Source organism: Filicampus tigris, chromosome 10 (assembly GCF_054856515.1).
Source record: "Filicampus tigris isolate MCC_2025a chromosome 10, RoL_Ftig_1.0, whole genome shotgun sequence".
Classification (NCBI taxonomy): Eukaryota; Metazoa; Chordata; class Actinopteri; order Syngnathiformes; family Syngnathidae; genus Filicampus; species Filicampus tigris.
The window spans coordinates 25,309,181-25,331,308 of record NC_141226.1 but is presented as its reverse complement, the minus strand read 5'-3'; the positions used below and the strand labels follow the sequence as shown (position 1 = coordinate 25,331,308).

The 22,128-nt window shown below is 57.0% G+C and overlaps 4 protein-coding genes across 5 annotated transcripts; 2 read left to right on the top strand and 2 right to left on the bottom strand.

Moving 5' to 3' along the window:
* Positions 1 to 620: 620 nt before the first annotated feature.
* rpp40 (ribonuclease P/MRP 40 subunit) lies at positions 621 to 4,828 on the top strand. Its single transcript, XM_086044060.1, has 9 exons — positions 621 to 757; positions 914 to 1,124; positions 1,447 to 1,576; positions 1,651 to 1,719; positions 1,812 to 1,898; positions 2,488 to 2,610; positions 3,882 to 4,062; positions 4,138 to 4,275; positions 4,350 to 4,828. The coding sequence occupies exons 2-9, from the start codon at positions 1,026 to 1,028 to the stop codon at positions 4,501 to 4,503; spliced, it is 981 nt and encodes a 326-aa protein (XP_085900186.1). The 5' UTR covers positions 621 to 757; positions 914 to 1,025; the 3' UTR covers positions 4,504 to 4,828.
* Positions 4,829 to 5,435: 607 nt separating this feature from the next.
* On the bottom strand, positions 5,436 to 11,251 carry cdyl (chromodomain protein, Y-like). Of its 2 annotated transcripts, none has more exons than XM_086044047.1 (7): positions 10,050 to 11,251; positions 9,134 to 9,851; positions 8,119 to 8,360; positions 7,855 to 8,027; positions 7,025 to 7,239; positions 6,783 to 6,926; positions 5,436 to 5,894 (listed from the first exon to the last, which is right to left on the bottom strand). In XM_086044047.1, exons 1-7 carry the CDS (start codon positions 10,071 to 10,073, stop codon positions 5,680 to 5,682), a joined length of 1,731 nt encoding a protein of 576 aa, XP_085900173.1. In that variant the 5' UTR covers positions 10,074 to 11,251; the 3' UTR covers positions 5,436 to 5,679. The 2 variants fall into 2 exon arrangements, with proteins under 2 accessions (XP_085900173.1, XP_085900174.1); XM_086044048.1 differs by having other exon boundaries at positions 7,029 to 7,239.
* Positions 11,252 to 11,391: 140 nt separating this feature from the next.
* LOC147141576 (protein disulfide-isomerase tmx3a-like) lies at positions 11,392 to 17,238 on the bottom strand. Its single transcript, XM_086044055.1, has 16 exons — positions 16,328 to 17,238; positions 15,827 to 15,935; positions 15,717 to 15,759; positions 15,229 to 15,352; positions 15,115 to 15,160; positions 14,902 to 14,982; positions 13,329 to 13,428; positions 13,182 to 13,259; positions 13,032 to 13,098; positions 12,872 to 12,970; positions 12,448 to 12,505; positions 12,311 to 12,364; positions 12,181 to 12,237; positions 11,912 to 12,041; positions 11,770 to 11,838; positions 11,392 to 11,674 (listed from the first exon to the last, which is right to left on the bottom strand). Exons 1-16 carry the CDS (start codon positions 16,365 to 16,367, stop codon positions 11,474 to 11,476), a joined length of 1,356 nt encoding a protein of 451 aa, XP_085900181.1. The 5' UTR covers positions 16,368 to 17,238; the 3' UTR covers positions 11,392 to 11,473.
* A 1,496-nt stretch (positions 17,239 to 18,734) lies between these two features.
* Positions 18,735 to 21,975, top strand: ccr9a (chemokine (C-C motif) receptor 9a). The gene is made up of 4 exons (XM_086044059.1): positions 18,735 to 18,917; positions 20,043 to 20,102; positions 20,199 to 20,510; positions 21,003 to 21,975. The coding sequence occupies exons 2-4, from the start codon at positions 20,070 to 20,072 to the stop codon at positions 21,771 to 21,773; spliced, it is 1,116 nt and encodes a 371-aa protein (XP_085900185.1). The 5' UTR covers positions 18,735 to 18,917; positions 20,043 to 20,069; the 3' UTR covers positions 21,774 to 21,975.
* Positions 21,976 to 22,128: the final 153 nt, after the last annotated feature.

The window sequence follows — 22,128 nt, the reverse complement described above, 5'->3', positions numbered from 1 at the left end:
TGTCCCTTTAAAATTGTTTCAGATTTGATTTAACATTATTTTGTTGTTGGGTGAATATCATATACATTGTGCCGAATGGAGAACTAATAAGCCCTCCTTCTCAGGATTTATGACTGACTTTAAAATGTTTTTCTTATGCCTTAAGAAAATAGAAACAAGCAATTATGCGAGGAAAATATGTACAGACATTGCTAAATATCTATGTGATATTGCTAATATCTTTTCATTTGTATTGCTTAGTTATGCTCCTGTGTGTTTTTGAATGGAAATACAATACAATACAATTTTATTTCTATAGCGCATTTCATAACAGCTAGAACTGTGACAAAGCACTTTACAAACAATACAATAAATAGAACAAAAAGTATGTTGTACATCTGTTTTAGTTTACATATTGTGACCAAATTGTGTTATCCTCTGTGAGTGTTTGTAATGTTCAATGTTCAAAGTTAATAAAAAGCATTAAAAAAAAGAAAAGAAAAGTGAATTAAAATAACAGTATGGAGTCACAGGTAAAGTCACAGGTGATTGCATCGCTGCTATAGAAAGTCCTCTTACAGGTATAATTATATTTGATGTGTTTTATTCTATTTTATTTTATTTTACAGGTTCAGTCACATTGTTACTATTACTTATTTGTTCGTGCATAGTTGTTCAATTAAAAAAAAAAAAAAAAAAGTTCCCGTGAGCGTCGAGGTAGCCACAAGCCGCGCATACCCTTGGAGTCTCGTCGACGCAAAAGAAACGCCGATTGCAGGTGATCTTGCAGCGAAAATATATCAAATAAAGCACAGCCTTGTATTGTTTTTTATTTATCGTATTGTTTGTAAAGTGCTTTGTTACAGCTCTAGCTGTTATGAAATGTGCTATATAAATAAAATTATATTGTATTGTATTGTATGCCACGAAACAGCAAAAACAACAACAAACAAGTAGAAGGGGGAGCAAGAGGAAGTAGGGTGCTGCTTGGTTTCCGGTTGTGATTGTTTCCCGTTTTCGAGACCCAACAAGTGGTTCAAGTGAAGATGAGCAGCAAAACTCTTCTTCACTGTGAAACGTCTTCTCTGCTGCACCCAAAAAACAGACTGAGCGCTCGCCTGGAGCAGCTGCCCTTCAACTACAAGGTCAGACTCTCACGCGGGTTAGCATTAGCATTAGCCGCCAGCTCGTTCGTCAGTCACGTGGTTTGCAGTTGACATGGAAACTGCACCGCATGTCTGAAAAAGGGTGGGCAAGAAAATAAAGAGAGCGAGCGATGAGGCAAGTTCTTCTCACATTGTTGCTGTCGATGTCAAGACGTCAAAAAAACCTTTGCTTGTGTGTTGAATTCGCAACGTCACGATCTGCTCTGCGTCGCAGCTCAAACGACTCCAGTCACAAATTGGGTTTCCATTTCCGTCCCCAAATTGCTTGTGCCTCTAATTCAAGTGGATTGTCTTTGTGCAGCTGACTGTGCTGCTACCAGATTGTGGCTGCGCACCTTCTCAGCTGGAATCAGCATTAACAAGTTTCCAGAGTTTCTACCTGGTCCGGAAGCTTCCGCTCTATGAACTTCTGGACACGCACCTCAGCCGCGGTACGTGGGTGACACGTAACCTCCCATGTCCCATCAGTCTTGCGTGTCACTGACAATATGTGCGTGTGCTTCAGGAAGCGTGTGCGGCCTGTCCTACAAGACTCGCATCGACGAAGACAACTGTGCCTTCCTCATGGCGAATGGTAACACACTTCAGGATGCTGCCACATACACTTGTCGCTCAACGTGACTGACGCATGCGCGCTTGCGTGTGCGTGTGTGTGCTTGCGTGCAGGACACCTGTGCTTGTCGCTGGACAAAGACTCGTACGAGCTGTTGGGCGTAGAGGGCAAAGCGTGCAAACCAAAGTCCAGCAGATACGGTGTGAAATACATCAGCAGCAATGCACGATGGCCACATGCGCATGCTGTTCCGTGCATGCGTTTACACAAAGCTAGGTTTAATAGTTAGGTGGCTAAAATTGAATTCGGATTTTCATTACATTTTTTTTTGCTTTGTGTTGCGGGGGGACAAAATGAGTTGCGAGCGAGTGACGTGGAAACAACAATGGAGTCGTTAAGTTTAGGTTGGCGTGTGGGCACGGAGAGCAACGCTTGCCCCCGTTTGAAAAGGACAAAGCGTCAAACGCAACCACATAATGAGAACATTTGTAAAGAGCCGCTGTAGGCTTCAACTCGCACGCAGACTGAACGACTCCAACTCATGACATCACTCGTTTTGCCTTGCCTCTTAAAGGCCCCTATTTGACATATACTACAGCAAATCATTTCTTTACAGTCTCTTGTGTTTTTCTACAGTACAGTGTCATTTTTCTCACACACACACACCTTTTGTGTGTGTGTTTTTTAATAGTGGGGGTAGTTGGAAGGGTATCATGGGATTTCAACGGGTAAAAGTGATTTGAGAAGAGAGCGGTTAGCCTAGCATGCTAATATGTGACTTGTGCGTAGTGGTCAGTGTGGATTTGAGCGACAGCAGCGTGGCTCCCGGCAGGCCTCGCTACCAGCGTCTCTTCAGCGGCCTGATGTCACGCCTTCCGTTGAAGATGGACTTCCTGTTGGCGCCTGCTTCAGGTGACCTCCCGCCTCGTTCCTTTCACGCGTTTGACGACCCAAGGAGCATGCCAGCATGCAGCCCGACGGGAGTTCCCTTTTCGTGACGGATTTTGGACGCGAGATTTTCAGTGGTGACCATTGTTTTAACTCGGGATGTTCGAATTCCCTTTTTTTCACACCGATTTCAGTACGAGTACTCTTTTCTTGAGGGCTGGGTTTAAAAAAAAAAAAAAAAGGATTCATCACATCCAATCGAATTTCCTTCTCACGGCTTATTGATTCATACAACCGTAAAGCGATCCTTTTCGTGGTCTCTTGCCATAAATTTAAGTGACTTCTCTCGTCACCACGTGAGAGTAGCCTGTCCAGATGTAGTGGAAGCACTGATATCAGCGCAAACAAGCTTGAAGGCAGATGTTGAAGGCGGTAAAAAAAACCCAACAAAAAAAACACCACCAAAAGCAGCAATGAACTGAAACGTTGTGAGACAGTCACAGCAACGTGACTCCTGAGTTGACAGTGTGTTTTTGACCCGATATACACAGCCCGCCCTGTGGTTGTAACGGACTGAAATTAATAGCCATTTTCCTGAACATTGAATGTATTGAATGGTCATTTTCTATTCTTGTAACTTCTAGTTCCTGACCCCAAAAACAGCCACAACACTATCGCAGTACCTTGAAATAAAGCCGGTATGGGCACGTTACCTGCTATCGCCCGTGCCTAATTTGAAAACTGGCCTGAGCGACAACGGTCAGAGCAGCGCTCGCTCGGCCTTGTAGAACACCTCAAGCAAGAGCCCGCGCGTTTCCCGTCTGACAGACAGCATGTCGCTGGGCTCGACTATTTCACGGCAGGTGAGGTCAGGGCCCAACGGCGTGCAGATGAAGGCCGCAGGTTGCAAAAGTCTTCCAAGTCGGGAGACCGCAGATCACTGCGAGACGGCAGACGGTCGTCGGTCCACTTGCCCGTTGTCCTCGAAGGCCGCGTCATTAGCGGTGGGACTCGTTCATTTGCTCCGTACCCAAAATGAACCGATTTTGCCATCCAATTATCGACTCCCGTCGCGAGCTTCTCGACAAAAGAAGCCGCCGGGTCGTTTGCAGTCGCACAGTCAACATGGGTCTCGCAGCCAGTATCGAGAGTATCCCTGACACGCTATCGCTAACGATTGAGAAGACGGAGCCCGGATGGAACACATTCAGAAAGGTGCCGGTCACAGAGTGACGCAAACGCGCCTCCATTCCGCCTTCGGCACGCCGCCGCTCATCTGGTGTTTGTGCGCGCAGGGGACCCGGACGCGCTGCAGCCGCTGCTCTCAAGGTACGAGTGGTCGCGGCACACGCCCGAGGTCAGCGCTCGCCTTCTGAGCCACGTGCGCCGCCCCGCCCCGCCCACTCGCGACCTCCGCTCGTATGACCCCTTGGACCTTCTGGAGTGGCTCGGAGCCATCCAGGCCGATGTCGGCTGGTGAGGAGGAGAGACCCGAGGAGGCGGCCGCCAATGTTGGGTCAGGTGACTCCGTGACCTTTTTGTCATTGCCAGCGACGACGCCTCTGGCGGCTTCCTGTCATCCTTGGCGTGGCCTCATCCTTCCGGCGAGTCTTCTCAGAGCTCGTTTCTCCTGGCCGCGCGAGGTCTGCTGCTCCCCCGGAACATCGTGACGCTGGTCGGCCAGCTCAGGTGAGCGCTGAAGCCCGCTCGGGGGATTCGGGGCTGGGGTCAGCCGCCGTCCTGGTTTGTGTTTTGCGTTGCAGCCACTTCCTGGAGCGGCCCCGCTCGCCACCCTGGGCGGCCGTCACCGTTCACGGCTTCGTGGACAGTCTGCACGTGCACCAGCGACACTTTTACACACTGCTGCTCTTCCCTGGCCACGCCTACTCCCTGCACCTGGCCACGCCCGCCTCCTGACCACACTCACCTCATTGCAAACACTGATGGATGATGGACTTGGGAAATTTGTCAAGGTCCAATTTCATCACAGATTTGAGCTAGGGGAGTTTGACCAATTGTAATACGTTGTTGTAACGTCAAGGAACCAGTGTGTCATCTTTTGTTTGGAAGACTGACTTTGCCGCGGATCAAGTTCATGGTCATTTATCTCGACAGAGCCAGAAAAGGTACGGCCCTCTGTGGGGATGGCGCACAGGCGACGCGGCCATCGCCAACCAATGTCAAGACGGACTTTGTTGGAAACGAATAAACAATTGCACGCGCAACAAAGCCTTCCAGTGAACGCTCTTGTGACCGGCTCTTCTTTTTTCCCCGAGTCGATCTCCAAATACGTTTGTTGTGTGACGTCGTCTTCGCCGGCGGGCGGGCGGGCTTACTTTTCCCCCGGTATCTCGTGACCGAGATGAGCACAGGCAGAGGATGCGCCTGATTTTCCCAAGTTGAACTTCTTGCAAGTGCTTGTGAGGAAGGGCTGCGAACGCGTCCAATATGACGAGCTGGTTAGCCGACGTTTTGGCCAACCATCGAGGCCGGCAAGTTCAGGTAGCCGGTCCGAGGACGCTCGACAACTTTCAAATCCTGCCGCGTCGCTCCTTTGACACCGGCGCATTGTCGTCGCCATCCATCGGCACCCTCGACCTGCCTCGTCGACGCGGCTGGCACAGGGCGGGAACCGCTCGCCGCGGACGGCGCCCGGCCGTCGCGCCGGGGCCGATGTTCCGACCGCGAAGGCCACCGCAACCCTCCGGAGCCCCGTCTACCGCTGCCTTGAGAAAACAGATGCGGACCAGTGGTCGCAGAGGCCCGCGTGCGTGGAGCCCAAAGGTTGGAAGCTTTTGTGACCGGCAGGGGGCGTCATCCCCATGGATGTCAATTGAAACAGGCGAGTATCGCAACGCTCCTCTCCTCCTTTACTTGGCAATGTAGAAAAGGTACAAATGTGTCATCCGCAAGGATCCGACATTGAAAAGAGCTGTGCTAGCTTAGCTTTGCATCAACTGGGACACTTCCAAACATGGAGTCACACTTCCTGTCAGGGAAGTTCATGTGAGCGCATGACTGAGTCAGGTGCTCATCAAGCAAACATGATGACTCATAACTTACTTTACATTTGCACTCAAACACTTAGTCCGGTCATAGAAGCACAAACAGGTCCTGGTCTGGTCCCGGTCCCGGTCCCGGTCCCGGTCCTAGTAGAGCTCTTTGCTTCTGTGAAGGTGCTGCAAGATGGCGTCGGTTCCCTGCGACGAGCCCCAAATTCTCTTCAAGGCTTCGCACTCGCGCTCGTTGGTTTGCTCCAGAGAACTTCGGCTGGAGTTCCTCATCAAGGCTTTGGACTCCCGCAGGACCTGAGCCCCCAGAAGACACAACACACACACACTTGTAATGCTTCGGGGATGTGCGCGCGCGCGCTCGCTCACTCACTCATCATCTTTCATGTGTCGTCCCAAACGGGTGGCGTCTGCAAAAAAAAAACCCTGCGGCGCTGCCATCTACTGGCAGGAGGGCGTCAGTGAAGTTGTTGCTTGGGCTGCCACTACTATTGTATCAATTATTCTATTGTGTAACGGAATTGGTTTCACATTTTATTAACATGAGAGTATATTACGAAAGCACGATTTCCCCACTGACTGTTAGTGAAGCAATTCTTGTTGTTTATTTGGGATTGTTTCGTGATTAGAAACAAACACACCTCAACAATCGCCACGCAATCTCACACGCGAGGGATCGACGTACTCGGCAGCCTTTTGTGAAACAGATTCAGTTCCCGGTCGCCTCATTGTTTTCCAAAGTGGAGGCAGAGATTCGCAAAATATCTTCTTTGGATCCAACACACAAGACAGTCAGACTGCTTTCCTCAAGAAGGACAAAAGTCAGAGGGGACGTACTGCCCAGAGGCGGAAATCGGAGCATCTGGACAATTTTCAGGGAAATAACGCCCCTCCAAGCGATTGTCGACAGGGAGGGGAAATTCGGGTCCAGAAAGTCCAAAGCCTGCCGCTTTGGCTTGAGCCGCTTGTGCTTCTAATCAAGTGAGCTCGTCGCCCTGCCGCTTGAGTAGAAGCACCTGCGGCTCAAGCCAAACCGTGGCAGGCTTTCGACTTTCTGGTCCTGGATTTCCCATCTCCGATTTTCCATTCATTTGATCGCGAATTAGGTGTCAATGAAGCGCTTCATTCCGACACCTGGAGTGGATTCCCAGCTTGAAATTCACCGCGGAAGAGCGCGACACTCACGAGGGAGTCCACGGCGACAAGTTCTTTGATGCGCAGCATCACTTCCTGCGTGAAGGTTCCCGGCCACAGAACCTGCGAGACCAAGCCTTTGGAACACGCCTCCTGCGCCGTCAACTTCCTGCCGCTCAGGAGCAGCTCGTTGGCCTGCAAGCAAAAGGAAGAGTCAGGCGGCGGCGCCGGCGGCGGCCGGCGTGGGAGGGGGCCGGCGTGGGAGGGGGCCGGCGGCGGCGGAGGCGGCCTACCAACCGAGGGGGGGCCCATGATGCGGGGGAAGGTGAAGGAGGAGCAGGCGTCGGGCGTCTGCCCGTACGCGGCGTAGGGCGTCTGGAACCAGGCCTTCTCATTGGCCCACACCACGTCGCACAGCGGCAAGATGGCGGCCCCCAGGCCCAGCGCCGGCCCGTTGACGGCGGCCACGATGGGCTTGCGGAACTGGACGAACGTGTTGACGAAGGTCCTGCGGGAGGGAGGCACGCGTGCGCTCACGTCACTCGGCGGGTTCGGGCGGGGCAACGACGCGCGCTCGGCGCCAAGGTCAGCTGGTCAGTGCGCGGCCGGCGGAAGGCTTGCAACCGCTCAAAACCACTCCCTTTGACAGCCGCGGCCCTCTTTGCGACCAAAGTGCTGGCAACAAAAGTGACAGCGCCTCTGAGTGAAAAGGCCACAAATTGGGCCCCGCGAGCCCCTTTTCATTTTTTCCCAAGCGGGGCCTCGGCCGTGCATTCTGGCAGCATTTCAAGGCCTCCAATCTTCACTTGGGCACTTGAGTTGACGTCAAGCAGGAATGTGCACTTTTGGCTGCTCTCTTTGAAAGGTCGGGCCCAAAGGTTGCGGCCCTCGCCGTTGGAGCGTTGCGCCAAACGACAGCTGTCGCGTGTGACCTGTGTCTTTGCGCCAACGCAGTCCCAAGCGCGGCTCTCGCTCATCCTCGGCGCGCTCGGCCGGACGCTCCAACAGACTCCGGGGCCCATTTAGGGTTGCCGGGCCCCGCCGCAGTAGGGCCCGACTCTCGCCTCGCTCAGCCCGAGTCACGACTTGCTCACCTGGAACGGGCTTGAGAGCGACCGCTTACCTAATGGTCTCGGCCATCTTGACGCTCTCCTTCTTCCTGTCGTCCGTGAGGCGTCGGACCAAGTAGACCAGGTCCAGGCCGCCGCAGAAGACGGCGCCCACGGCTCCCAGCAACACTAACTTGCTGTCGTCGGAGGCCGCCGTGGCCATGGCGCTCTGGATCTCCTTCATCACCTGCGGCGAGCGGCACGGCAAAGGTGAAAGGAGGCGGCGGGGTGCGCGTGGCCGGCCGTCCGTCCGTCCGTCCGCGCGGGGCTCCGCGCACCTCGGGGGTGAGCGCGTTGTTTTCCGAGCTCTTGGTGGACAGCAGGATGTGCGTGAAGCCGTCTTGTTTCTTGACCACGATGTCGCGGTAGCGGTAGGCGCTCTCCGTCTGCCGCACGCTGAAGCGCAAGCGTTTGTCGAAAGCACCGCGCTCCTCCGGACGCCGCTTGGCCGGGGCGCCCGTCGCGGCGGTGAGCGCCGACATCCCGCCCCCGCCGACGTCCTCCGTCGGCGTCGGAGTGCCTGAGCGGACGCAAAGTCGGTCAGTGGTTGGTCGGACAAGGTACAAGCACGTGCGACCTTCGCAGGCCTTGTCCTCGATCCGCGCGCCGCTTCGGGAAGCAAACGTAAAGGCGCTTCTCAGCCGGCAGACGGCAGTGCGCGGCGGCCGCTGCCGTGCGGCATCCCGTCGCAGCGCAGTTTACTACTTTCCCGTTAGTCCTTTTATGACCTTCCAGACTCGGCGATAACACGCTGCAGATACTGATTTTTGGGACAGGTACTATGGAAGCCCGGTTGAGAAAACATGATTGTTCCGCGAGCGTCCGTGAACCCAAAATGCTTGCAAACAAATAAGCCGGAGCAATTTTTCTGATAATGGGAAATAAGTCGGTGCGGAATGAATGCCCAGGAGAGAAAGTCTTCCAGAAAAGGCCCACAAGACAGTGGCCAGCGACAGCCCACCGGACTCGCTGGCGCTTTGCGCAGCTTTTTAAGAGCAAAAGCGCAAAGCGCTTTTCACTTTGTCGGGAGCGCTAGTGACAGCGGAATTGCCCGATTCCAAACTAAGGTGCCCGAAAGATGGCACATCTCGACAACCGCACCGGCCTGCGTTCCCTTGCCCGCCTGTCCGACCGACCGACTGCAACGGGAAGCGTCGATCACGCACTCTGCCGGTGGCCAACCCCAGCCGCTCCCACTCGACATTTGATGACCCCTGGGTCGCTCGGTTATTGTGAAGTCCCTTCCTTGAAAGGCATTCGAGAAAGCTCAGCTGTCCTCCGCCTCCTCCTTACCTGTTCCACTGAGGGCTTGCGTCACAGGCGGGGCATTGTGGCTCCGCGACCTGATCCCCATGCGGGCGCGCAGCTCCCCCGGGCCCAGCTGCACGCCGGCCGGTTGCTCCAGGGCCACCTCGGGAGGGACGTCGTGGGCGTCGCGGGCGCCGGCGTCCGTGTTGTGGGCTGCCTCGCTGGGCGCCGCCTCGCTGGGCGACTCCTCAGCGTCCAGGAGGCTGTTCATGGGGCTTCTGGGCACCAGGATCTTGATCCCGCTTTTGGACAAGTCCAAACTGCGACGGGCGGGACCCACCAGGGGCGTCGACATCGGGGGCGGCGGCAGCATCGGGGGCGGCGGCAGCATCGGGGGCGGCGGCAGCATCGGCGGCGGCAGCAGCATCGGGGGCGCCGCCGACGAGCGCGACTGGCCCTTGAGTCCGGCGGGCAGGTGAGCCGGGGCGGGCTGAGCTTCCGACACATGCGGGACTCGCGCGAGCGGGCCGCAGGGGTTCCCGTGGGCGGCGGTGGCGCACATGTGGCTGCGGGTGGAGCGCAGCAGAGTGGCGTCTCTGTGGCGCTGGGCGTGCTGCCGGTTGAAGTCGTGCACGTAAGCCATGCAGGTGGTCAGGTGAATCTCGGGCTCCCACGTGTCGCCTTCGCAGCCGTAGCCTCGCCAGCGGACCAGGTACTCCGTCCGCCCCTTCCGGTTCTTCCGCTTGTCCACGATCCGCTCCACCTGTGGGCGGCACGCAGCCCATTGGTTCATCTCATATACATACTCACCAGTCCACACGTTGCACGTAGCTCGCGGCATGTGCCTCAAGCACATTTGGCGACGTGTGGTTGACATGACGTCATCCCGCGGCCACTCTTGCAACTTTCCTCCCGAGTTAGCCGTGTTACACATTAGCTCGCGTTAGCATGTTAGCGTCACCTCGTAGAAGGCTTCCGTTGCCATGGAGACGGCGCACGAGTGCCGACAAGTTCCTGGAGCCGCGTCAGCGTGTCGCCAGCATGAAGAGCGGCCGGCGGTTGCGTTCGGTTGGACCTCTTAATCGCCGCGACGACGACTTTTTGGGACGCCCTCGGCTAGCTGATAGCCGCTAGCTGGACGCTTGCCTTTAGCTTCCAGGAAGCGTCAGCGCGGATCCGCCTACCTTCACAATAAGACTCCCGTGAACGGAGAAGGCTTCCCTTTTATTTTGAAAGAATTGAACGTGCCGCTAAATAACCTAGTCGTGGAAAGGAGTTCATAAGTAGCAACCACCCCCCACCAAAAAGTAGTTCATTGCAAACAAAGGAAAATAAGTCACTTTTGAAATGTGACATCAATCCCATCTGGCTGTCTTGTACGTTCTTCTGTGCTATTTTGTTTCTTCAAGGAAAAAGAAAAAAGAAAAAAAAAGCTGATACCCATAACATCTTGCAAATGGATTTGTTTTGAATAAATAGTTCACATAATACTGTGGCCTCAAAAAGGACACGCGAAGAGGCCGTTGTTGGCAGGCCCGGTACGGCTTGACCCCGCCTCCCCTCGATTAGGCCTCTTAGTGACTTGAGCTAAGCCGTTGTCTCGCTTTGATCTTCCTCCTGGCTCTGCATCTTCCTCTGCACCCTTGCACACTTACCTGTTGGAAACCAGTTAAGACCCCTGAGTTGTCACCAGTGTGCGTGCGGCCAAGAAAGTCAAAAATTAGGAACCATTTTGGACAGATCAGACCTTCTTCCGGATCTGGCAGAAAAAAATCTCCGCCGCCGTGTCATCGGCTTCCTGCCGTCCGTTCATTCGTTCAACTGAGAACGTGCAGTCTACTAGTTGTCGTCATGCTTCCGTCTACCTCTGTTGGTCACTGGTCTTGAGGTCTTTTGAACAGGTTTTAACTGTCAAGTGAATTTCGTTGCTCCGTTCGTGTGCAGTGACAATCAATGACAATCAATTCCTTTCCATTCCATCCAGTCACTCGCGGATTAGTGGAAAACTCCAACAAATGAATGAATGAACAGTGTTATACGTAAATGTAAAGGGACAAATAGGTTTTTGACTCATTTTTTGGATCGTCTTTGGCTGTCTAACAATGGAGCACGTAGTCACGTGACTCCAGGCAGTCGCATGACTACGTGTTGGACAACACGCTGTGTCTGTTGAACTCGTGATGTGTCTTGGAAGCAAAGAGGAACACGTCGCTAATGCCATGCTAAGGTTAGAATCTCTGAGGTAGGACCCCTTTTACTCTCAAGTGGAAAAATCACCCAACAGAGTCATCTGGAGGCCAATGTGAGTCCAGTATTTTGCCTTCTTTTTTTATTGGCTTTAGCGACTTTGAAGTTCGCAGCACTCTGAGGTTCCGCCCAGCGGAGTCAGTCCGACTTCTTGTCGGGCGTTTGTCTCCGAGAGAAGACGGGCCGGTCGCCGCCGCCGCCGCCGCCGCCGTCGCCGCCGCCGTCTCGGGCTCCGTGGTCGGACCGGGCCTTGGAGCACACCAAGCACACGAAAAGCAAAAGGCCCAGCGGGAAGCCCAGCAGGAAGCAGCCCAGCAGCGGAGCCTCGCTCAGGAGCGGCTGGATGGACGCAAAGGCAGACGGTCCGCCGGAAGCGGCATGAGGGCGGAAGGACAAGCGGCCGCGCTCGGTCAGGAAGTGTCGACGGGAAGTACCAAGAGCGTGACTTTGGTGTCGTAAACGAAGCGCCGGACTCGCTGAGCGACCCCGTTGCCCCCGTGAGCCTAAAAGAGGATGACGAGGAAGAGTCAGGAAAGCCTTTTAAGACTTTCCGCCGACGCTTTTCGGCCGACTGGCCTGGATGCTGCCGTCCAGAACCCGATCCACAAAGTCCAGCAGGTGGCGCTCCGTCTCCAGCGAGGCCGGCGGCAGGAAGTAGCTGTCGGTGGACAGATTCAGCATGACGATGGCCGGAAGGCGCAGCTCGCTGAAAAAGGGACACAACGTGGCCGCTCGCAGGCTGAGCAAACACACGCGCGCACGCGCGCACACACACACACACACACACACACACACACCCCGGGGCGTTCGCCCGCACACTCTCACACACGCGCGCATGGATTCACCCCATGATGAGCCCATTGATGTATTCATCGCCCTCCATGAAGCCAAAGAGAATGTTTCTGTGGGAAGGAAAACAAGACGGACGCTTGACACGCTGGATTTTCCACTTTGAAAGCCGGCGACCTTCCTGACCTGCTGTAGACATCCTTGTAGTCTTGCGAAACCTTCCGCACGAGCCTTTTGCACCTGAACACGCGAGAGGAAGCGCAGCGCACGCGGCTCAGACAGACAGCCAGTGCGCACTGTCCGGTGCAGAACCGAGCTCATACCTGAGATTTTCTTGGCTCACGTTGGCATCGTCCAACAGCGCCAACGCAATCAGCTTCCCTGCGCAAAAAGTGGCCACGCCGGTTAGACGGACGGCCGCACGGGAGGGGATTGTCACTCCCGGCGCCTCCCGCGCCCGCGGAAAGAATCCCGTCCTGGACCAGAGTAAAGGAAAACAAACAAAATCCCGTCCCGTCCCGTCCCGTCCCGCTCCCGGTGAAAACAACTCCCACTACCATCTGCGTGCGTCAACTTCTTATCCTCTACTGCCCTGTGATTCAAGCTAAAGTTGACTTGGATTCACAAAAACATGTCACACGCTAGCGTGAGTGAGTGAGCGAGCGAGTGAATGCGCGCGCGCGCGCGCGAGCGAGCGAGTGTGTGAGCGAGCGAGCGAGTGAGTGTGCGCGCGTGGCCAGCGGTCACCCGAGTCTCCCATGGCATAGAGCATGTAGCTGTCCACTTTGGCGTAGTTGCTGAATCGCTCCCTTTTGATCCAGGCCTTCAGCGAGCCGTCGCTGCTCTCTGGAATGGGTCAAGGGTCAGCGGTCACGGCACAAAGGTCAGAGGTCGGCTTCATTCCCACCATTGTAGCCGAAGTAAGCGCCATCTTTGAAGACCAGCGCGGCCGGGAGAGCGGGAAGCGACACGGCCTGCCGAGCACACCGCCGTCGCGCGATTGAGCGACGCGCGTGTTCAAAGGCGCGCGCGCGCTGACGCTGGCCGACGTTCGGACCTTGGGCACGACGTCTCTGCTGGCCGAGAAGAAAAGCGTGGACGCGATCATCTCCCGAGCCGCCGCCGAGTACTGGGCCTGCAAACGAGGGTCGCGGGTCAGCGGTCACAGGTCACAGGTCACAGGTCACAGGTCTGCGCGGGTTACTTTGAGTGGCGACGATGCGCCGATGTACACAAACATGACATCGTGGCGACTTTGAGCGTGTTGGAAGAGCTGCAAGCTGGTCAAAGGTCGAATGAGCGGACTGAAAACACAAGACAAAAGAAAAACAAGGACCGAAGCATCGTTTGCCTTTCTCATGTCGCTCCGAGCCGGCGGAGTAGCGAAAGAAAGCAAAGTAACACATTAGGATTGAAAGAAGCGCCCAATCTAGTGCAACGGCGAGGGCGGCTGTCCCAAATTGGTTGCAAAAGTCAACATTTTCAAGGCAAAATCAAATGGAGCCAATATTGAGGCCAAACTAACCGCGGCGAGGAAAAGAAAATGACTCGTCGCTATTCACGACGGTCTCGTCCATCGTCAACAGACGCGCGCGACTCCCGTCGAGCGTTTCAACCGACGCCGTTCTTGGGCTGTCCAAACGAGGGCACCCGAGCCAAGTAAGGACGCAGCGCCGCCTGATCTGAGGCGGCCTTTTCGTTATGGAGAGCAATGAAAAAAAATGAGGTGAAAAATCGACACACATTTGCCACATGATGTTAAATGGAGAGCGGAGCGGCTGCAGAGCGCACCGGAGAGAGTCTCGCGGTGACTCTGGGGCCGAGTCCGAGTTGACATTTGTACATCGAGGCCATGAGTTGGCCGCCTCCTTTTTGGCCGCCTCCTTTTCTTGCTCTTTAGTTAGCAGGCGCAAGCTAGCCGCGACACAGGAACGCTGAGCGTCCCAAACAAGTTCCACTGATGATAACACTGTCCTGCTTGGTTTTTCCACTCCCAGAAGGATGGCTCCTCTTCGTCTGCTCGAACAATCTGTCACCCTCATTTTTGTTGACGCAAGCAGCGCCAGCAGCGGCACACGTGCGTCGTGGATCGCTCGCTCGCTCTCTCTCTCTCGCTCTCTCTCTCGCTCTCTCTCTTGCTCTCTCTCTCGCTCTCTCTCTCGCTCTCTCTCTCGCTCTCTCGCTCTCGCTCTCTCTCTCGCTCTCTCTCTCGCTCTCTCTCTCGCTCGCTCTCTCTCTCGCTCTCTCTCTCGCTCTCTCTCTTGCTCTCTCTCTCGCTCTCTCTCTCGCTCTCTCTCTCGCTCTCTCTCTTGCTCGCTCTCTCTCTCGCTCTCTCTCTCGCTCTCTCTCGCTCGCTCTCTCTCTCGCTCTCTCTCTCGCTCTCTCTCACTCGCTCTCTCGCTCGCTCTCTCTCTCGCTCTCTCTCTCGCTCTCTCTCTCGCTCGCTCTCTCTCTCGCTCTCTCTCGCTCGCTCTCTCTCTCGCTCTCTCTCTCGCTCTCTCGCTCTCTCTCGCTCGCTCTCTCTCTCTCTCTCTCGCTCTCAGAGGAGCAACAGGTGGGGGAGGGGCGAGTTTGACTGGCAGCTTCAGCGAATCGAGATGGTCAATTGTCATTGTAGCTTGGCAGTCCTAATGTGAATGATATTCGGTTCGTGTCAAATCTGTTGGGCCTCCGGGGGCCCCGAACAAACAATAGTCTGTCTCGTCTTGTCCAATGGGAAGCTACGCCTCTGCTCTTGCCCACCCATAGCGCGCCGGTTGACCTTGTGTCATCCTCACCCACTAACTCTGTGAGCAAATTCCACGATGGCGTTTGTGGTTCGGGGGCCCGAGTGAAGATACTTCATTTCGTTCTTCCACCTGAAATACACAAGACCGTCACCATGACAACGCGACAATGTCGTCAAAACGTAACGATGACTCAGGGTGACGTCGCCAAAAAGTCAGGACGGCATCGTCACGGCGACATCGGCTGCTGAGCGGCCAACTCACATGAAGATGGCGGGATAAGTGGCAACTTTGAACTCTTTGGCCAAGCCTGCAGGCGGAAGGCGCGTCAGTCGACGATGAGGACGACGAGGACGACGAGGAGCAAGGCGGGCTCACCCGTGTTGGCGGTGGCGTCGCATTTGCCCACGTTGACGGGCGATCCCGCGCTCTTGAGCTCGGAGCCGACCCGCTGCCAGTCCGGGTCCAGCTGCTTGCAGATCCGGCACCAGGGGGCGTAAAACTGCGCACAGCAAGACCGCGACGGCGGCAAGTCAGCGGTGACATTGTCAGCGGCGACATCGTCAGCGGCGACATCGCCGGGAGTGACATCGCCAGCGGCGACATCGCCGGGAGTGACATCGCCAGCGGCGACATCGCCAGCGGCGACATCGTCAGCGGCGACATCGCCAGCGGCGACATCGTCAGCGGCGACGCGGTTCAAATGAGGCTCTCTGGCATGATCGTTGGCTTTTGCATCGGGCAATGGACACGCTGCACTGTCTAGCTCCGCCCATTCGGTACGCTACCTCGCACAACCAACAGAGGGCAACGAACAAATGTCCACTTTTCACAACATCAACGATGACATATGAAAGTCCACGTACTTTGATCAGCCAAATGTCTTCGATGCGTCTCGTCTCCAACAAGCTGTGGGAGAGGGAAAGGGTTGGCTGGCCGATTGACAGCTGACGATGACACACAAAAGTGGACTCACGAGTCATCCAGCTCGTCCACGAAGGCCCAAAGCGGCGCCGCGAACGCGCACAGCAGCAGCAGCGGCAGCAGCGGCGGCAGCGGCGGCAGCGGCGGCAGCGGCGGCGGCGCTAGCGCACAAGAAACGGCGGCGTCACACAGAAGTCTCGGCAGCCGCCGCACATTTGCGTTCGTCTTTGGCGGCGGCGCGCTTGGATTTCACGGATGCCGCTCCTGTCCGTCACGTGACTTTCCGGACGTTTGCTCGATGAGCTTGGCGCACGCGCCCAGGTGCCGCCATCACTAGCGAAACGTCCCAAAGGTTCTTTTTGTCGTCACACTTGAGTTGGACATACTTGGCCGATAAAGATGATCGGGAAATAGTGCGGAGGTAGAACCGAGCATGGATGACAGTAAGCGCTTACTGTCATCTTACTGGCGACGAGCAATGGCCACAAGACGGCAAGAAGAATCATTTCCTATGACTGCTGTCAGCACGGTGAGTGCGCGGCGTTGCTTTTACCTGCGAGCCTGACGAGCGTGCAGCCGGCGCGTTCGGACATGTTGAGCAGATTAAGAGCAAAACCGTCTGCGGCCCGGGAAGCTGATCAGATTATCGGCTTCTGTTCAGCGGCTCAAACTTTATTGACAACGGCACCCGACACCGACACTTACAAGCCTGACGGACAGGATCGGAATTCTCCAAAGGTTTTTTGTTCCGCCGGCAAGGCAAAGCGAAACGGCCGAGCCCGACCGCAGCTCGTTTGTCAACCAACGCCCAGGTGGGCCCACTCGGAAATTGGGGCCCTCGTATCCTCCTGGTGTGGATTTGAAGAGAAAGCAGGCTCGCGTTGTCGCGACGCCCACTTTTGGCCTCGGACAGTCGCGCAAAAACCTCCGACAAGGCGGTGAAAGAAGAGCTGGCAGCGAAAGCGCTTCAAATTGCTTTCATTTGAATTCACTCTGAAACATTGCGAGGACGCTAATTGCAGTTTGTTTGGGGTTTTTATTTTTTGGGGGGGGTTCACTTTGAACATTTTTAGAACACTTTAGAAAAACATTTACCACGTTGAACCCTTCTACAAATGTTACTCGGTCTATCCAGTACTGTGCAAAAGTCTTTGGGCATTTGCTGTTCAGGATTCGAAAATCCTGTTGCATCTTTAACCTCTCGTACACCAAACTGGCAAAACTTGCGGAATGATTTCGCAAAGATTTGATTCTAAATTGGAACAGAAGCGACCAGATGGACTGGAATCAAGTCAAACAGCAGAACGATTTCACTCCCCTCTTTTTTGGGGGGGTGGGGGGAGGGGGGGTACGTCACCTTTCCTATCTCTTTGCGAGTGTGCATCGCTTGGATGGTTGCGCTTGTTCACGGTGAATGCGTTGATGGGATTTTTTTCCAACCTCGCGTCTCCAAAGTGACGTTTTGAAGGTAGCGACGGCTTGAAGGTAGCGACGGCTTGAAGGTAGCGACGGCTTGAAGCCAGCGACGGCTTGAAGGTAGCGACGGCTTGAAGGTAGCGACGGCTTGAAGGTAGCGACGGCTTGAAGCCAGCGACGGCTTGAAGGTAGCGACGGCTTGAAGGTAGCGACGGCTTGAAGGTAGCGACGGCTTGAAGGTAGCGACGGCTTGAAGGTAGCGACGGCTTGAAGGTAGCGACGGCTTGAAGGTAGCGACGGCTTGAAGGTAGCGACGGCTTGAAGCCAGCGACGGCTTGAAGGTAGCGACGGCTTGAAGCCAGCGACGGCTTGAAGGTAGCGACGGCTTGAAGGTAGCGACGGCTTGAAGGTAGCGACGGCTTGAAGGTAGCGACGGCTTGAAGGTAGCGACGGCTTGAAGGTAGCGACGGCTTGAAGCCAGCGACGGCTTGAAGGTAGCGACGGCTTGAAGGTAGCGACGGCTTGAAGGTAGCGACGGCTTGAAGCCAGCGACGGCTTGAAGGTAGCGACGGCTTGAAGGTAGCGACGGCTTGAAGGTAGCGACGGCTTGAAGGTAGCGACGGCTTGAAGGTAGCGACGGCTTGAAGGTAGCGACGGCTTGAAGCCAGCGACGGCTTGAGCGTCGGACACCCGAGTACGCGGCCGTCACTGTGAGTGCACGTGAAGGCTACTTGGGGATAAAGCGGATAAGCGCGCGCTGTGCGTCGGCAAAAGGCACCGAGCGGGCATGCCGGCTCAGCGGGGACAGAGACCCCAACCCCCCCCCGAAGAATGTTGTTTCTAATCTTTGTGTAAGGAGGGAGCCGAGCAAAGTCAAGCCCTTGTGACCCTGCGCGCGGTGGCTAAATCTTCTCCAATTAGTCCATTCCCACGAAAGCAGAGGTTATCGTTATCTTTGTTCACAGTTTTGTCGATTTGGCTCGACTTTGGAAAACGATCGTCAACCTTTGCACCTTCGGGAAGTGTATCGTCATCAATTTCTTTGTGCGTTTTCTGCACTGTCAAAACGATGAAAGAGACTCGGACAGAGAGCCGAAGTCGGAGGGCTCGGCGGGCCCGAGGGGGGCCGGATCGGCCGACCCGAGCCCGCCCGCGCCGTCTGTCGGCTTCAAAGCCGAGAGCGAAGAAAAGCCTCCGAAACGGGGCGCCTTGCGTTGCGTGCGAAGCTGCCGCTCTCGCTTCCTGTTGCACAAGCGCGCCGTGACGCTCGAGTCACGCAACGCAACCACACAGATGAGTGCGCAGGAAATCATCTTCATCCTCACCGTCGTCTCGCTTCCAGTTGACTTTGCCCATTTCTTGGCCCGCCTGTGAGGCGGACCGGCGGCGGAGACTCACTCGACAAGTATGGCAACACATGCAAGTCTCGGGCGCTCGCTCGCCGGCCGGGACGACACGCGATCAGCTTGATCGCCGGGTTCCTCGGAAGGTGGAGTACACGCAACGTTGAGCGTGTCAACACAACAGAGCCCCCAAAACCCCCCCCCCCCCCCCACGTGCACCGCAACGTGAGACAAACAGAAAATGGAGGGAAGAAGTCAGGAGGAGGAGTCAGTCTGTGGCGGCGCCCCTTCCTCTCACTTCTGCTTTGGCTCGTCAAAGCTGTAACCAACGTCAGAACGTCCGTGCGAGCGCAACATCGAGAGGCAAACGCCAACAACGCTGCTGTGAGTTCTCCTGTGTGTGTGCGTGCGTGCGTGCGTGTGCGCTTTTGGCCATTGAAAACTTGGGAAAGTCCAGATGCGCTTCAAAATGTTCCGAATTGTCCAAATGGTGCGAAGAAGGCTCCTGCGACCGAGTCTCATCTCGAAGCTTTTCCGATTGACAGGCGCCTCTTTCTTTGAACGCGCAAGCCGTGAGGAGGTTGAAATGAAAAAGGACAGTGGCAGGAGTCTTATTTTGAAGATCCAACACTTCAACGGGCTCTCATTTTGAAAATGCCCAAAGCTTCTCTCCTTTGAGTCCGCATCAGCGGTGTCATTGGACAGAAACAACCCGAGCCCAGCCGCATTTGCAATTTGCACGTTCATGTGGAAAGACGTGAGAGGGAAGTGGATTGGGCGCGCGCGGCTGAAGGAGCGGCGAGAGAAAGGTGCGTCCCGAGAGCGAGAAGGCCGAAAGAGCGGCCGCGTTTGAAAAGACGAGCGGGCGAGCCGGCGTTGCGTGCGCTGCGATGCGAGCGTTGCCGCCCGATGTCGATTGGACGGGGAAATGACGTGGCTCGAACCATGTTGACCGGACGTCCGATGCCAGCGGGTCGGCGCCTTGCTGGCTGGCTGGCTGGCTGGCTGGCGCGCTGGCTGGCTGGCGCGCTGGCTGGCTGGCGCGCTGGCTGGCCGGCTGGCTGGCTGGCTGGCCGGCGCCGCCAGCCCTGCCGGGGTCTCGCTCCCTGCCCTTCCAGTGGGGGCTCCTTTCGGAGCAGAAGGAGGCGCGGGCTCCAAAACGGATTCTTCTGAAAAAGAGAGAAAAACTCTGGCGTGGAATTACTCCTGCGCCGACCGGCGACGTCGGGCTCGTGGTTCAAAGGCCGGCAGGGAGACGCCGCTTTGGCCGCCGTTACTCGGGAATGCTCGGACGCGATTGGGGCCAACATTGGTCAAGGTGCTCCGAGCTGGACATCGGGAAGCTTGGGAAGAACGGCTTCCCATCGGCGAGCCTCTCGGCTCGGAAATCCGAGAGTTTCCCGCAAACCGGCTCCCAGTTTGACGTTCCGCGGTCGTCTCGCCAATGTTCTTGTGTGATGGCTATTAGGAAACCTGTTCAGCTTTGATTTTGACACCTTTGCCTTTTAGCTGGAAGAAAGCCGCCCGGGCGACTCCATGGACGACTTTGCGACGGACTCTGCGACCGACGTACGAGGCCCCGCTCGCTCAGCGCAGGCTCGGCGGACCGCGAGACACGGTGACTGACCCCCCCCCCCCCCCCCCCCTCATGTGCCCCTTATTCAGGACCCCTGGTCCGGCGGCGCCACGGCCACCAGCCCCGACTACGACTTCCAGGACATGATGTGCGACCTGGCGTCGGTGCGGGCCTTCCGGAGCGCGTGCGAGCCGCCGCTCTTCTGGATGATTGCGCTGGTGGGCGGTGCCGGGAACCTGGCGGTGGTGTGGATCTACCTGAACTTCCGTCGGCGTCTCAAGACCATGACCGACGTGTTCCTGCTCAACCTGGCCGTGGCCGACCTGTTGTTCCTGGTCACGCTGCCCTTGTGGGCGGCCGAGGCGTCTCGCGGCTGGACCTTCGGCGCCGCCCTCTGCAAGGTAGCCGCGCTCTTCCGAGCCTAGGCTGGAGCGAACGCGTCTCTTTGCGTCTTTCCGTCCTTGCGTCCGGCCGTCGATTTCATTTGAAAACAAAGCGGCGTAGCAGCCCAAGAGCCGAGACGGGAAGCGCCGAGCCTCGGGCGACCGGCTCCGGCGGGCGGGACCGGCTCCGGCGGGCGGGACCGGCTCCGGCGGGCGGGACCGGCTGCGGTCGGTCGACCCCAGGTTCCGTTCTTCCCATCTCGGCCCTTGGGTTGCGCGACAAGCGCAGGGCAGCGTTTCCCCGACGGGAGGGCGTCAGCCAAGGGAGCTGTGGAGGCGCAAAGACCCCCCCCCGGTCTTTGCGACTCACGGGGCGCACTCTGCCCGGTGCCCGCGGGAGGGGCCTCCCCTCTCACAGCTCCCGGTGCCGAGCGCCTCCGGCGGTGGCGCTCCTGTTCTCGGCCGCCTTTGAGCCAACGCTCAAACGTTTGACGGCTGGTGTGTTTGAAGGTGACGGCGGCGGTGTACAAGGTGAACCTGTTCAGCTCCACGCTGCTTCTGACTTGCATCAGCGTGGACCGCTACGTGGTCATCGTGCAGACGGCCAAGGCCCGGAACTTGCAGGCCGAGCGGCGCCGCTGCGGGCGAGCGGCGTGCTGCGCCGTCTGGTTGGCCGCCCTGCTGCTGGCCGCGCCCGAGCTGGCCTTCTCCACCGCCGCCGCGTCGGCCGAGGCGGAGGGGGAAGCGCGCTACTTCTGCCGGATGCTGCTCCCGCCGCACGTGGGTCGGCGCACCAAGATGGCCACGCTGTGGGTGCAGGTGGTCATGGGCTTCTGCCTGCCCTTCGCCGTCATGGCGGCGTGTTACGGCGCGGTGGTGGCCACCCTGCTCAAGACGCGCAGCTTCCAGAAGCACAAGGCCATGCGCGTGGTCCTGGCCGTGGTGGCCGTCTTCCTGCTCACGCAGCTGCCCCACAACGCCGTGCTGGTGACCGAGGCGGTGCAGGCGGCCAACGTGACCGTCACCGACTGCCGCGAGCTCAAACGCTTCCTGAAGGCGAGCCAGGTGCTGAAGGGTGTGGCCTACCTGCATGCCTGTCTCAACCCCTTCCTGTACGCCTTTGTGGGCGTGCGCTTCCGCCGGGACCTCCTCCAGCTGCTGCGGCTCTGCTACCGCCGACGCCGGCGGACGGCCTCGGAGCAGCCCGGCCGCTCCGGGAAAAGTCCGCTGACTTCCGCCAGAGCGTCCGACAGCGACACCTCGCAGGCGCTGTCGCTGTAGGCCGGACTTGCCGTTGGCGTCGCGGGAGGCGGGACTTTCTGTTGCGACCGTTGCGGCGACAGGAAGTGCGGCACGGATGCCAAGCAGACAAAACAAGTGACGGGAAGGAAGACGCTTGTCACGCTTTTTGATTCACTTCCTTTCCACACTTCTTGTTTTCACCTCAACACCATCTGGTGACGTTAATTGCAGTTGGGGTGGGGGGGGGTGGGGGGGCAGGGGAGGGGAGGGGGGTGGCGGGGGAGGGGAGGGGGGTGGCGGGGGAGGGCAGGGCAGGGCAAGGGGAGGGCAGGGCAGGGCAAGGGGAGGGGAGCCGGACCCACGGGGGGCCGCCGCCGCTCTCTCCACATGGCAC